The sequence below is a fragment of the Argopecten irradians genome, chromosome 3 (genome assembly GCF_041381155.1).
Source record: "Argopecten irradians isolate NY chromosome 3, Ai_NY, whole genome shotgun sequence".
Classification (NCBI taxonomy): Eukaryota; Metazoa; Mollusca; class Bivalvia; order Pectinida; family Pectinidae; genus Argopecten; species Argopecten irradians.
Genome location: NC_091136.1, coordinates 40,225,654 through 40,242,820, shown reverse-complemented (window position 1 = coordinate 40,242,820; position 17,167 = coordinate 40,225,654). Strand labels below are relative to the sequence as shown.

The following is a 17,167-nucleotide window of genomic DNA, read 5'->3' as shown; positions in this document are numbered from 1 at the left end:
AGAAGGGAAATATATAGCAGAAGCAAACTTCAACTGATGAAATCAAAGATGGGTATAGCTCTGCTGATTCCTGACCACCAAATCCAGAATATACAACTAGAAAAATAGCAGAAACAAACTTCAATTGATGAAATCAAAGATGGGTATAGCTCTGTGATTCCTGACCACCAAATTCAGAATACACCACTAGAAAATTAGCAGAAACAAACTTCAACTGATGAAATCAAAGATGGGTATAGCTATGTGATTCCTGACCACCAAATTCAGAATACATGACTAGGGACTAAAAGAGAACCTGCTTACCCTAAAGAAATGTTATTTCACGTGCAATTTACTTTCCCAATTGAAAGCTTATCTTCATGAATTATAATTTACTTTGATAATATATTAATGATTGTCAGCTGTTGGCTGTCCTGGGTGTTCAATGCAGAAATAAAACATGTACAACAAGGAATGCAGATAGAACTGTCAAAAACATATGTAGCCATCTTTTGGCTGTTTTGTTGTTCAATATTTTCCTTCTTTAATAGCAAAATGCTAGTTACCAGGCAACCGATCAATGCGAAGAAATTTGGGAAAGATCTTGTAGGACAATTCTGTGAAAAAGATCTTGAAAAACAACAACATTCACATTTTATAAAATTTAAATGCATTTTTAATATGTATTGAAACTGTTTAACAATTAATAATGGGAAAAAAACATAAAAAATTGTATAGACTTAAAATAATCCCTAACAAAATATTCTTTTTATAATTTTGTGACAAGGGAGATAATTAAACTTTACGTTATCTCAAGTTGTCTCCCCTTATTATACAAAGCCATCATTTTTCTTGTGGTCAGAAGTCCTCAAATAAGTATCTCTGTACCATATTTAAGTAAACTCTAAAGGATTTATGAGAACGACTACAGTTGTGAATACATCACATTGATATACATGTATGTGACTTGATTTACAGACTAATAGTTTTGATGTACAAAACCAAATACGTGTGATAACATAAAGATAATACCATCATCTTACTCTCTAATATACACAACAAATACACAATTTTGTTGTTGTGCATTCAGCTATTAAGTAGATATAAAAACGGATACTGGAAATTTTCATAACAACATAAAAATCTGCATCAATAAACTGTCATTCCATGGAAAGATCTGAAGTACAGTAAAACCCCTATTATTCGAACAGCAGGGGACCAGATCAAAAGTTCGATGAATACGGTGTATTCCACTCATCCGAGGTTGGTCACGATCGACAGTCAAACTGTCCGGTCTCTAACTATGACAAACAATGTACGGCAATGACATTTTAATTACCCTATCTTTCAGCATTTTGAATTTCTTTATTTAAGAGTTTTATTGATAGCAATATCAAGTTGAAGAAAATGTATAACATTAATTCAGCGTTTGAAAAAGCTAACAAGAAAGCCCTAAATCAAATGTCATTCACATCAGAGTAAGCGATCGTCATCTAGGTTAATGTACAATCCATACATTTTCTATTATTTAATTATCACAAATCATTTCAAACATTTACAAAATACATACTCACAATAAAGTTATTAATCAGCATATTTACGGACATAAGAAATGATATCTATAGATGTCTATTTAGTAAAAGCGTAACGTTGGGTTACATGTGTTTACGAGTAAAGTTACAATTTACGGGAAAAGGTACGGAATGCACTGATAAAATTTACTTTGGATATATCGTTTGATATCGTTTACATCTTTGGGCAATTTTGTGTTAGCCTGTCGAATGAAACCAACAAAGAAATTTAAAAAAAAAAACTTTCATAATTAAGCAGACGTCAGCAATATCTTCCGCCTCTTATGTCATTTCACAATGCGTCCTTTCTATTATTATTAATCGAAGATTATTACGAGAGAAACATCAATAACTTAATGCCTTTTCTGAAATATTCAAATAAAGTAAGCATCAAACAACGACTTGGGATCGTGTAGGTAGGTAATAATGACACCGTTAATCCCTTAATTACCTAAAGGCTTGACACACCAACTGTATAAACACAAGATCATGAGCAATTATCTATGTCGGTCGGTGCAGTCAGGTGTGAAACAGGTAAAAAAAATCTCAAGGGCCGATCACCTGTTCGACGAATACATGGGTAAATACTATGTATTTGATGAAACAGGGACATATTTCTATTCGAGGAATAAGGGGTATTCGACGAATAGCTGTTCGAGCTATCCGAGGTTTTGTTACATAGATTAAATAGAGAGACGGTCGGGACCGTACGACCAGTTCGACGAAAAGGGGGTATTCGAGGAATCGGGGTTTGAGTTAGAGGGGTTTTACTGTACATGTATTGCTATCATATCTGATTATTGAAAACTGTTTCCAATAAAACAGTAAATGTAACTTGACACTAAAATTCAACACATAAAAGTTTTGAAAAGCACCATCATTTGTGTATGATCAAATTGACTCTTTTGTATCTTAAAATTTGGGTAGAATTTTACCAAAATATGTGAAAAAATAACTACTACAAAAACAAGAGGCCCAGAGGGCCTGTATCGCTCACCTGGCTTTTTGTTAGTAATTATCACAAGAATCTGACAATTAGAAAAATAAGCAAAATTGACTCCCAAAGTTTAATTTTGAATCACAACCATACAATGATGCTATTGATACCGTACAAATATGCTATCCAATACATAGGTTCAGAGACAAAGTAATTTATATGAAAATAGTAGCCTAATTGACCTTTTTGACCTCGCATCTATTGCCGTTTAAGGCCCCGGGGGTCAGCCCTATCATTTGTACAATTTCAAATCCCAACCCTATAAGGATGCTACCATTGCATTATAAGTGCTCTTCCATTCTTAGTTGCAGAGAAGAAGTCGTTTATATGGAAATAGTTAAATTGACCCCTTTTGACCCCACCCTTCAGGCTCCCGGGGGGGTCAGCCCCATCATTTGCAAAATTTTGAATCCAAACCCTATAAGGATGTAACCATTGCATTATGAGCGCAATCCCATGTTAAGTTGCAGAGAAAAAGTCATTTATATGAAAATTGACCACTTTTGACCCTGCTCCTCAGGCCCCCGGGGGTCAGCTCTATCATTTGCTCAATTTGGAATCCCCAGCCTACAAGGATGCTACCATTGCATTATGGGTGCTATACCATGCTTAGTTGCAGAGAAGAAGTCATTTATATGGAAATAGCCAAATTGACCCCTTTTGACCCCGCCCCTCAGGCCCCCCGGGGGTCAGCCCTATCATTTGCACAATTTTGAATCCCCACACTATAAGGATGATATCATTGCATTATGGGTGCTATACCATACTTGGTTTCAGAGAAGAAGTCGTTTATATGGAAATAGCCAAATTCATCCCTTTTGACCCCGCCCCTCAGCCCCCCCGGGAGTCAGCCCCATCATTTGTACAATTTTGAATCCCCACCCTATAACGATACTACAATTGCATTATGAGTGCTATCTCATGCTTAGTTTCAGAGAAGAAGTCGTTTATATGGAAATAGCCAAATTGACCCCATTTGACCCCGCCCCTCAGGCCCTCGGGGGGTCAGCCCCATCATTTGTACAATTTTCAGTTAGTAGCCCATAAGGATGCTACCAGTCAAATTTTATTAAAATCTGACCAGCGGTTATGGAGATAGTGTTTAAAAAAAGGGCATGGTGCTGGGTTTTGAAAAGGGCACCTTGACCGCGATAAATAACCATCAGAGGGGCACAAAGGTTATATCGACAACTTCCAATACATGTGGAAATCTTTAAAACTGTCTTGTTGTTTATTTAATTCTGGTTCAACTTAATATCATTTAAAAGCTTTAAACTCTCTGAGTTGCTAAGTAATATCAGGACATCTATTTAATTATTCTGAGTGAAAAAACAAAAGGCCCAGAGGGCCTGTATCGCTCACCTGGTTTTTTGTTAGTAATTATCACAAGACTCTGACAATTAGAAAAATAAGCAAATTGACTCCCAAAGTTTAATTTTGAATCACAACCATACAATGATGCTATTGATACCATACAAATATGCTATCCAATACATAGGTTCAGAGATAAAGTAATTTATATGAAAATAGTAGCCTAATTGACCTTTCGACCTCGCATCTATTGCCGTCTAAGGCCCCGGGGGTCAGCCCTATCATTTGTACAATTTCAAATCCCAGCCCTATAAGGATGCTACCATTGCATTATAAGTGCTCTTCCATTCTTAGTTGCAGAGAAGAAGTCGTTTATATGGAAATAGCTAAATTGACCCCTTTTGACCCCACCCTTCAGGCCCCCGGGGGGTCAGCCCCATCATTTGCAAAATTTTGAATCCAAACCCTATAAGGATGTAACCATTGCATTATGAGCGTAATCCCATGTTAAGTTGCAGAGAAAAAGTCATTTACAGAGGACTCCACATAATCGAATAACGGTTATTCGAATATTTCGGTTATTTGCATAAAATTCTGCGGTCCCGATTTTTTCCTTCTTTATCTTTGTTTTTCAACTCCGTGTATTTGCATAGACTTTTACATGACCTCCGGTTATTTGAATAAAATATTTGGGAAATTCTAAAAATATAATCGAATATTTTTCAATTTTGCAATATATTTTTAGCGAAATTCGCCGATATATGTTTCAATTTTACTAGAAATCATCATGGTAACAGATTAACGTTAAAGTATGGCTTGTTATTTTATGCATGAATCTGCAAAGGTATTCGACGCTGTTACGATTTACATCAGCAGCGGTTGATCATAACTTTAGTATATTCACTGGCTCAAACATCTAATTAAAGCATTTGCACTTTCAAATATGTTTATTTATTAACGTAACGTACCTTAGTTCGCGATCGGTTGGAGAAACCATGCTTCCTTATAACAATCGCCATGCATGATTAGTAGTCTCGTTCAACCAGAGTCTTGTTGACTACGACAGACATGTGCGTATCAAGCGTCTCGTTGAACGAGACATAAAAGCATGCAAAGTCGGCGTGCAATGACTACCGCAAGTTTCGTACAGTATGTAAGCTTAGGATAAAAAAGATACTTGCTACGTTGTTTCATTGCTACTTGAATATGCATTCATTTCTGAAATGTTATCAAGCTATTCGCCGTATAGATCAACAAACAGGGAGAATTCTCAAAACACATTTAGGTCGAGTGAACGCATGGCTTCATCACCTGCCGCCATTTTCGAATTCATATGTGTAAAAACAACACTACTAGTTGATCGGCACTTTGAAGTTTAATCACGATCGTAAGTTCATTTTGCCAGACAAATGTACGTAAATTTGTTTATTATTTAGGTTCAGAATTGTAGACACAAATCCAATCCTGTTTTGTAGAATCTTATAGCATTTGATATCGATCGTTTAGCTGTTTCTCAAATATTCACGTGTCGATCTAACGTAAACAAGAATCTAATATTGGAAATTTTTTTGTTATTAAACAATTAAAATCGATTTACAACTTCGAAAATAATTACTTGTTGTTCGTTTTAAGTGTAAATAATTAACATATTTATCAAGTAAACGAAACGAAACCTATTTGCCTATTCACACATATGTGTGGGGTCAAACGGAGGTGCAAAATGGCATCTCCGCCTATTCGAATACTCCGGTTATTTGCATATTTTCTTCCGGAAAATGACCTATGCAAATAAGCGGAATCCTCTGTATATGGAAATTGACCACTTTTGACCCCGCCCCTCAGGCCCCCGGGGGGTTAGCCCTATCATTTGCACAATTTTGAATCCCCACACTACAAGGATACTACCATTGTATTATGGGTGCTATACCGTGCTTAGTTTCAGAGAAGAAGTCGTTTATATGGAAAGAGCCAAATTGGCCACTTTCGACCCCGCCCCTCAGGCCCCCTGGGGGTCAGCCCCATCATTTGCACAATTTTGAATCCCCACCCTATAAAGATGCTACCATTGCATTATGGGTGCTATACCATGCTTAGTTTCAGAGAAGAAGTCGTTTATATGGAAATAGCCAAATTGGCCCCTTTTGACCCCGCCCCTCAGGCCCCCTGGGGGTCAGCCCCATCATTTGTACAATTTTGAATCCCCATCCTATAAGGATGCTACCATTGCATTATGGGTGCTATCCCATGCTTGGTTTCAGAGAAGAAGTCGTTTATATGGAAATAGCCAAATTGAACCCTTTTGACCCCGCCCCTCAGGCCCCCCGGGGGTCAGCCACATCATTTGTACAATTTTGAATCCCCACCCTATAAAGATACTACCATTGCATTATGAGTGCTATCTCATGCTTAGTTTCAGAGAAGAAGTCGTTTATATGGAAATAGCCAAATTGACCCCATTTGACCCCGCCCCTCAGGCCCCCGGGGGTCAGCCCCATCATTTGTACAATTTTGAATCCCCACCCTATAAGGATGCTACCATTGCATTATGGGTGCTATCCAATGCTTGGTTTCAGAGAAGAAGTCGTTTATATGGAAATAGCCAAATTGACCCCATTTGACCCAGCCCCTCAGGCCCCCGGGGGGTCAGCCACATCATTTGTACAATTTTTAATCCCTACCCTATAACAATACTACCATTGCATTATGAGTGCTATCTCATGCTTAGTTTCAGAGAAGAAGTCGTTTATATGGAAATAGCCAAATTGAACCCTTTTGACCCCGCCCCTCAGGCCCCCCGGGGGGTCAGCCACATCATTTGTACAATTTTGAATCCCCAACCTATAAAGATACTACCATTGCATTATGAGTGCTATCTCATGCTTAGTTTCAGAGAAGAAGTCGTTTATATGGAAATAGCCAAATTGACCCCATTTGACCCCGCCCCTCAGGCCCCCGGGGGGTCAGCCCCATCATTTGTACAATTTTGAATCCCCACCCTATAAGGATGCTACCATTGCATTATGGGTGCTATCCAATGCTTGGTTTCAGGAGAAGAAGTCGTTTATATGGAAATAGCCAAATTGACCCCATTTGACCCCGCCCCTCAGGCCCCCGGGGGGTCAGCCACATCATTTGTACAATTTTTAATCCCTACCCTATAACGATACTACCATTGCATTATGAGTGCTATCTCATGCTTAGTTTCAGAGAAGAAGTCGTTTATATGGAAATAGCCAAATTGACCCCTTTTGACCCCGCCCCTCAGGCCCCCGGGGGGTCAGCCCCATCATTTGTACAATTTTGAATCCCCACCCTATAAGGATGCTACCATTGCTTTATGGGTGCTATCCCATGCTTGGTTTCAGAGAAGAAGTCGTTTATATGGAAATAGCCAAATTGACCCCATTTGACCCCGCCCCTCAGGCCCCCGGGGGGTCAGCCCCATCATTTGTACAATTTTGAATCCCCACCCTATAAGGATGCTACCATTGCATTATGGGTGCTATCCCATGCTTGGTTTCAGAGAAGAAGTCGTTTATATGGAAATAGCCAAATTGACCCCTTTTGGCCCCGCCCCTCAGGCCCCTGGGGGGTCAGCCCCATCATTTGTACAATTTTCAGTTAGTAGCCCATAAGGATGCTACCAGTCAAATTTTGTTGAAATCCGACCAGCGGTTATGGAGAAGAAGTCGATTGTTGACGGACGGACGGACGGACGGACGGACGACGGACGACGGACGACGGACGACGGACGACGGACGCCGGACGCCACGGTATGGCATAAGCTCACCTTGGTCCTTCGGACCAGGTGAGCTAACAATTGGTAGCTCTTGTCACAAGGACTAGGATGTAATGTAAAACAAAATTATTACTGTAACAAGTGATGTTTGGAATATTTTGTGGAATTTCACACAGTGCTTTATTTTTCTTTGACTGTTACCTTTGGTCAGTAAATCTATAATAATTTTGCTGTGTACATTCATTTCTTGCTTTAACACTTAAAACATTAGCATTCAAGCTAGCATAATGCCCAACAATTTAGATGTACAAATATAAAACAAAGCATTTCAACAGTGTTAACATCATATGGCATTAAGTCATCTTAATAAATAAATCTGGTCAAAATAAGGAAATGAAGACAGGTGAAACACAATGTCATTATAAATCCCCGTATCACAGCTGTGACGCTTGCTGTACTAGTTGTCATGGTAACATTACTTTCGCCGTCGACGACACGCATTTAGGTTTGCATCCAAATGAAGATAGTCTGCTACAAAAGTCCGAAAGATGCGATTAAAATTTTCTGTAACTGCATAATCAATTGCGTTTGCGTTGTCAGACATCTTGTGCCACACCCTGGGGAATGGGTATGAAATAAGATGAAGAATGGGAACCCCTGTAATGTAATGGAAAACATGACACAGTAAATGACTATAAATTTGTTATTGTAAGCAAAAATACCACATTTATCAGATTTAATGGGTTAAAAGTGAAGACATCACTTTGTTGAACACCTTTTAATGTTTTACATGACAGTTTTGAACTTTGAATCCAATTTTAGGTACACTGGTTATCCTTGTACAATATTAAACATCTGATTACCAAGATTTCCTTATATTTCCTATTTCCAGGACAACTGATTTTGTTTACATTTGAGACGATTAATACCAGTTAAATATGGTTAAATATTAATATGGTGAAAATACAGTATCAGATAGTTACCTCTTCTCTCAAATGGTTTATGGTCATCCTCGATCCCCCCACCCATAAAACCACCCCCAAATCGACTCGAGTGGAACAGTTTCCGGCGACGCTGTAGCCCTGTTGAATTTAGTAAATTTTTCTCTGTCAAAGTTTCTTCTGCAAAACAAAATTACACATGTGTTAAAATTTAATCACATCTTGTAATGTAAGATAGAAGCTTCAACTACTGTACTATTTAGATGTAAAAATTCTAACCTAATGAATGATATTCTCAAAGATACTATCAGATAATGAACCACAACTTAAAATGAAACAGAATGATGTGACCTGATTATGTTGGCGTACCTTTTTGTTATACCAACACACTGTTAAAAGATTGATACAATTTTATAATCTGTTTGTAGCCATATATACATGTACATATCTCAAAGAGTTTGTCATCCAAACTTCTTGTTGACCAGTTTCGATATCTCTATCCAGGAAACCTCATCTCTAATCACTGATCCTACATGTATACTTACAAGAAACAATCAGGTTTTATTGTTATTTAAAGTAGTTTTACAATACAATTGTATATAAAAACATGCAGTATTTTTTGCCAAATTATTAGTATAAAGTTAAAGCTTACCAATTTTTACAAGATATTCAAACAATTCTTCTGTTTGTGGAAAGAAGCTGGAGAAGCTTACATCTGTTGATCCGATCAAATCCAGTAGTACAAATGTTGTCTAAAACAGAAAATTGCAAATAAGTAAAATTTACCATAAATCCTCCAGACACAACAAATAATGACCCCATATCCCTGTCCCTGTTAAGGCATCATACCAGACACAACAAATGATGTCCCCATACCCCTGTCCCTGTTAAGGCATCACACCAGTAACAACAAATGATGACCCCATACCCCTGTCCCTCTTAAGGCATCACATCAGTTACAACAAATGATGTCCCCATACCCCTGTCCCTCTGAAGGCATCACACCAGACACAACAAATGATGTCCCCATACCCCTGTCCCTCTGAAGGCATCACACCAGAAACAACAAATGATGTCCCTATACCCCTGTCCCTCTTAAGGCATCACATCAGATACAACAAATGATGTCCCCATACCCCTGTCCCTCTTAAGGCATCACATCAGATACAACAAATGATGTCCCCATACCCCTGTCCCTCTGAAGGCATCACACCAGAAACAACAAATGATGTCCCTATACCCCTGTCCCTCTTAAGGCATCACATCAGATACAACAAATGATGTCACCATACCCCTGTCCCTCTTAAGGCATCACACCAGACACAACAAATGATGTCCCCATACCCCTGTCCCTCTTAAGGCATCACATCAGATACAACAAATGATGTCCCCATACCCCTGTCCCTCTGAAGGCATCACACCAGAAACAACAAATGATGTCCCCATACCCCTGTCCCTCTTAAGGCATCACATCAGATACAACAAATGATGTCCCCATACCCCTGTCCCTCTTAAGGCATCACATCAGATACAACAAACAATGTCCCCATACCCCTGTCCCTCTTAAGGCATCACATCAGATACAACAAATGATGTCCCCATACCCCTGTCCCTCTTAAGGCATCACACCAGACACAACAAATGATGTCCCCATACCCCTGTCCCTCTTAAGGCATCACACCAGACACAACAAATGATGTCCCCATACCCCTGTCCCTCTTAAGGCATCACATCAGACACAACAAATGATGTCCCCATACCCCTGTCCCTCTTAAGGCATCACACCAGACACAACAAATGATGTCCCCATACCCCTGTCCCTCTTAAGGCATCACACCAGACACAACAATTGATGTCCCCATACCCCTGTCCCTCTGAAGGCATCACACCAGACACAACAAATGATGTCCCCATACCACTGTCCCTGTTAAGGCATCACACCAGACACAACAAATGATGTCCCCATACCTCTGTCCCTCTTAAGGCATCACACCAGACACAACAAATGATGACCCCATACCCCTGTCCCTCTTAAGGCATCACACCAGACACAACAAATGATGTCCCCATACCCCTGTCCCTCTAAAGTTTATTTTCACTTGCATCCTCAAACAATCTATATCATTATGTCCATTTATCATTAATGCATGCAGCAAGTGTAAATCATTTTCTCCTCAATATACAATGCAGTGTATACTATAACAGTTTTGTTTTAGCCAGTAAAATGATGTTATAAAATACTACATCTTTTTGATTAGATTGTTTTATACCCTAGACCTATTTTGATAATTAAATTCCTTGTATATTATATGCACAGTCACAAAAATAAATTACATGTATTGATACTCACTATTGATGATAAATAATTCTTATCGTTGTATACAGGATGTGGTGTCTGATTCCACAGTTCTGCGAGATGTCGAGATCCATATAGAGAATCGTGGGCTGTCCATTCAATAAAAGCTTCCTCTCCATCAAAGAACACTAACTGGGGAGTAATGTCTTTAGCTTGCTGATAAAAACAGATTAAAATTTCAATCAATAGAAATCTTGTTATTTACAAAAATATGCCACATGAATGATGTCACCTTGTTTGAAATAAACACATTTGACTTAAAATCTAAAACGGTATCAAGGTAATGCCCGTACAAAGATCTTTTTTTTAAAAATATTGAAAAAAACTAAAATCCCAAAAATTTGTTTGGTTTTTTAACCTTTATTTAAAAATCACATTGACCAGCACACTATAACAGGAGGTACAGCTATATACTAGGTATAAGTTTCCTGTAGATATCTTCAATAAGAAGAATCAGGGCCCGATAAACTTGTTTTTCCATAATGAAATCCCTATATTCATAGAAGAGACATAAAAAAACTAACTTTAAGAAAGTCTTTAATCAAATAAGCTTTTGAAGTTATTAATTTGTTAAAGCTTCATCAATTTTATCGAAAACCTTGAAGAGCTCTAAAGCCTGAATGTAGAGTTTTAGTTTTTAATCAAATACATCTTAGATTGAAAGGTCAAATGCAACTTCAATATCATTATCCAACTTCACTAAATATCAAAATGCAATTTGTTGCCAAGACTCACTGTGAAATCCACATCAATTCAATTTATAACATGAGCTCCAACAGGGATCTTAATGTTTACCATTAGTCTATCGTTATCTAAGTCAAATTTGAGATTAATATTTACTCTGTGTATGTATATATATAGTGGTTAAAAATTCTATCAATGAAATTCAAATGGCTGTATGTAAGTCGTCGATTATAAATAACTCCTAAAATAGAAAATAGAATAGATATTGTGTATAAATGTGTATTGCACAAGCAGCACAACTAAAGGAACTTACATAGGCAAATTGTAAAAGATAGCTTCAGTGCTTTATGGTGAATAATGCTAACAAAATTCAATTAATCACAACAAAATTCAATTAATCACAACAAAATTCAATAAATCACAACAAAAGATGGCCACCTGGCAATATAAGTATTATCGGTTTCTTAATGAACTGTAAAGGGGAACCTACAGTACTTCAATTTGGGAAAATCTCTGCAGAGTTTTCTGAGAAATGCAATTGCAGGATACAATTGCTAGAATCCAAAATGGCTGCGTGTTGCCCATGTTGTTTTACAACTACCTAGTCCCGTAACAGAATGTGTAGAAATAAAGACCGAAGGAAAACCTAAATATGTGATTAAAGAAAGGAAATTTCAGATGACCTTCTTTTGTGATGCTGTATACAAATTAAATCCAAAATGATATAAGCACAACTCTGAACTATAAGGGGAATCAGTATTATAAATAAAATGTTCCTATTATAGAGAACAAAGAATATTCCAGATTTCCCAAAGGGGTTAGTATCAGACACTTTCTCCAATCAAAATGAATTAGATCTTTATTCTGAGGCACCCTAAAATCCTTCAAACGGAAAAACAAGAAACTAATGGTGTCCAAACATCCCTAGGGAGTCACCATTATCATATGTATCATCAGGAATAATTTTCATTTGCTATATGGGACCAGGTGTTGAGTTGCTGATAATGTAAAGCAATGAGTGATCATTTGGACAGGGATTTACCAATCACCGACAGGACATAAAAGTAAGCATTGATTATTGCCACACATACTGACCTTTTTACCTTCACTGTTAGAGAGTAGACAGTTGAGCTGTCTGGCCACGTCCAGTAAAATCGCACAGGGAACAGCTGAGTCTGTTGCACCGAGAAAATGGTGACCTTTAGATGATGTGATATTTTTAGAGTCATAATGAGCAGCCAGAACAAGTCTTCGTGGTTTACTGATGTCGTATGTGCCAATGATATTTCTAAATGTCTTCATTCCATGGGGCGTCATGTCCTCAAAAATGTCTTCCTCAACAGACCATCCCATGGCCTCTAACGTTACCTTGATAAACTGAAAATTAGAAACACAACATTTAACAATCTCTCGCATCAGTCAAAGCGCCGGTAGTTAATCTATACTTTGGTTATAGCCTTGTAGAGTCTAGCTTTTGACCAAACACAAAAAAAATCAACCTAAGTGTTCTTTACCCTTCATCATGCACAATTATACCTGATTATTCATTTAGAAACACATATTTGTAGTTTTTACGGAATTCTATTTGCAAAATATTTAGAAATAAAGGAAAGATAAATTATATACATTTACTTTCATGGGTTTGATCCAATTCACAAAAAAAATTTGATCTGCAAGAATAACCGACTGATCATCAATTTTTTAGGATGATATAGCTTACTTAAACTTGATGCTTTGTGTTTAACAAAACACATAACATTTTATGAGTTAAAAAAGCTGACTAATGTTTAGTGCAATTCATAGTTATAAGTCTCAATACATGTAGCACTTTGCTTGTCTAAAGCTCACTAGCACTCTGGGCCTCCAGAGCTAGCAAAGTGACAAGCTGGTGTCAACATTTATTGAGTGAAAGCGGTTTTAATCCGATTAGAAACATTCTAATTAGATATTGGAATGTTCTGAACAGAGTGATAGCAGGATACTGATTAATTCTGACTTCCAATTATTGATTCTAAAAATTCCAATTGGTGTCGACTGCAGGAAATAAAATTTCGTTTGACTAAAGAACTTTTCATGCAATTTCTTTGCACACCTCTTCCTGTCCTGATTTATCTAGCTGACACGAACAATTGCTGATAAGATAGCGAGACTAATGATTCTACTTATGACATGTTGTGCATGTGAAAGATAACAAAATCTGTAAGAAACCTGAATTTACAATTGGCATACGAAATGTCGTTTCCTTTAAACTCCTCCGCACATGTTTGATACCTGCACAAACTTTGTGCAATAGTCATAGAATGCAATTATCTCATCAATAATCACTACATTTCTTTTTCTTTTTCAAGCCATTCAACATGATTGTGAAGCACTTCTGAGAAAACTTGTTGATGGCATTTTATACTATTAATTAACACAACTTGAACATTTTCTTGGTTAAAATTTTTAGTTGAACAAAACATCAGTTTCTTTTCCAATCAATCAATTACAACTACATCATTCTTAAATTAATTAAATGATTGAAAGAACAAACTGTTCCACTGAAATATTTTTTTCAATCTGTTCTTTCCTCAAATCCACCTTCAGTGGAAGGTGGCGTTTCTGGTTTTTCAGATCTTCTTCATTATTGTAAGACTTAAAGCTCTAATAAAGTATCTTTTATCTTTCAATCTAACACAATGTTTTGGTAAATGCAAGTAAAGTCTACCTATTTCTTGAAGTATGACCCAAACAGTATGTATCCCCTGGCCTGACAGCAAGACTTATAACATCAAAATGTTAAAACAAAGTTATAGTGGACATTGATCAATTCATTAGTCTTTATTCTAAATACCAATACTATATATATACGGTAAATATCTGGCTGTGTACAGTGTGTATTCTATACATCCAGTCAGCCATTAGTCTGGATCAGCATATAAAAGGTGTACAGTAGCATTACTAGTATTAGCAAACAGCCTTGTGGATAAGGACTGTATCAGTATTTGGTGTGGTCTGCTGTTCGGTGTCGTTGGCAGTATGCATGCTAAATAAGAAAGATCACACCATCACAAGAAAACATAGCACATATATACTGCAGTCTCCCAAAACTCACATGCATTCTGTATTATATCACACAGTTCATACTGGGGAGGACATCTTTATCTGTTTGTAGGATGATAGAATTAATCCTTGACAGAAAGAGTGAGATCAATGTGTGTTAGAAGACTGTGGTATATTCCTGTTGTCTCCTTGTGCTATTATAGCTTTATAGTGTTATCCCTCTGAATCAAACACCTTAACACATGATCACATTTTATGGACACAATTTTGAGCAATAAATAGGATCAAATGACCTGTCCCCGTTTTCTAGAAACAAAAGTGCAGACTTAAGTCAAAACTTAAGTTTTTCTCTTCATATAACTTAAATGAAAATTTATGATTTAAGTAAGTTTTTGACTTAAGTTAGTTTCGAGAAATTGGGGCCTGATCAAGTAAAACTATGAGCTTTCCTTGTAGTGGAAAGGTTGATCTTAAGGGAAAATGTGGGGACAGTTTCAAAGGAGACGTACATTAGAGATAATATCAAGTCAATGGGAAATAAAGACAATAGAAATATGATCCCAAATCTTATTATCATAAAGTAATGCAGGAAGAATATTTATAGCCTGCCATAAGAGAGTAATATACCTATATCAGAAGAAACCTAATTTGATAGACACTGTCAAAGCCATTTCTTTCCAGAATATCATAGAGGTTTCTTCTCAGAAATATTTTTATCAATTGTCTTTTTGTTTCAAAAAACAGCTAAATCTTCTTGACTCATAGTGCATTCAATTTTGGATTCCTATCATTTGTACCAGTATGAATATTTTGTATCTGAAATGAAAGGAGCCAGGCAAACTCAAATGGTTTGTATCCTGCTGTATACTGCCTGGATCCAACAGGGATAATCAAAGATTTTTAATTTGGTCATCAAACATGATAAAATTGTACAGATTAAGTATTTTAAAATTATTCAGGTGTTGATTTATATTTCTTTTCATGTTAAAGGTAGCAAAAAATTTGTTTTTGTATATGAAGTGTGTCTTTCATGTTGGTGCAGAAATCTTGAAAAAAAAGATGGTGCTCTATGTAATACAAACTTCGTAAATGGGTACATACAAAGTGTATCTGATCGAAAAAAATCAAAATTTATTGAAAAAGATATCAAAACCGATTATGGTTTTTAGAGACCAATTAAACATGGCATTTTTAAAAAGGTTCCTTAAGCTTGTATCTGCTTTGCAATCAACTGAAGATTTACTTGATGTTTTATCTAAGCAACTTATATGAATATACATGTAATTTAACGTTTCATGTATTATTGATTACAGTACAAAAAGTATGTAAAAATGGCACCTAGTAAGAAACAATAGAAACACAAAATGGTGGACATTATGTCTAATACCAGTCTCAACACGTAACACTTATTTCCTATAATGTATAATTAATTTGCAAAATTCGAAACTGGATTATAATCGATTATCAATTTTGAACATGAAACTGATTCCCATTACTTAATACATATGGTTTCTATGACTTTAAGAACCCTTTCTAACAATTTTTGAACAAAAAACTTCTTGGTATAAAATTGAACTCACTAATGTATTGTACCACATATTTGGCTAAAATGACAAGCTAAAACAATTATTTCAAGGGGACAAAATTGTAACAATCATACTTTGTGATTTATTTTTCTGTTGGACATTTATTGAAATATAGGGAGCAAAGACATGCAAATATTACCAAATAAAGCCATTCAATTAATCTGGATATAAAAACAAATGGATGTGCTTGACAAATTGCTTGCAGTCACATAATATATACCGGTAGACGAATACTGTGTTGCAATACGGTATGGGAACCATCATATTTGTTTACAGTACATTACACAGGCATACACATGTCATAAAACAATCAGATTCACACACATGCTTGTTAATCAATCTAGCTCAATCTATATAGAATTTCAATAAAACAAATAACATTACTGGTTTATATGGTGTATTGCTGCATATAGAGTATAGATTCCATAACGACATTAACAGATTTTGCTGTGAAAATAAAATGTCAAAGGAAATGATATGTTAGAATGCTACTATTCAGAAAGCATTACTACTCATCCAGACAATGTGGGCGTATATATTATGGAGGACATAGTTGATGTAAACAAGAGGCCCAGAGGACCTGTATCGCTCACCTGGTTTGTAATGCCTAGGAATGTTCTGAATACAGGTTCATTGTTTCTTTTCTGAAGGAATTTGAATATTTACCTCTAATTCCCCTATTGGGCCCCACTCTTTCAGCTCCAGGGGGTCAAAACCAAAATATATACGAATTCTGTTAACCCCAAGGATGTTTCTGGACTAAATATGGTTAAAATCCAAGCAGAACTATATGACTATTAGCGATTTATAGGATTTACCGCTATTTCCCCTATTGGGCCCTGCCCCTCCTGCCGCCGGGTGTCAGAGCCAAAATTTATACAAACTCTATTCCCCTTCCTTCCAGGTTGTTTGTGGTAAAATTTGGTTTCAATCCATGCAGAACTCTAGGACAAGTAGCAAT

General features: G+C 36.7%; 1 protein-coding gene across 1 annotated transcript in view; it reads right to left on the bottom strand.

Moving 5' to 3' along the window:
* Positions 1-5,220: 5,220 nt before the first annotated feature.
* LOC138318575 (glutaminyl-peptide cyclotransferase-like) overlaps positions 5,221-17,167 on the bottom strand; it is a 29,575-nt gene continuing 17,628 nt past the window's right edge. The window contains exons 3-7 of the mRNA XM_069261072.1: positions 12,674-12,955; positions 10,889-11,050; positions 9,191-9,290; positions 8,581-8,718; positions 5,221-8,254 (exon numbers count right to left, since the gene is read on the bottom strand). Of these exons, the coding sequence (XP_069117173.1) occupies positions 8,073-8,254; positions 8,581-8,718; positions 9,191-9,290; positions 10,889-11,050; positions 12,674-12,955 (864 nt within the window). The 3' untranslated portion in view covers positions 5,221-8,072. The remainder of the gene's footprint in view (positions 8,255-8,580; positions 8,719-9,190; positions 9,291-10,888; positions 11,051-12,673; positions 12,956-17,167) is intronic.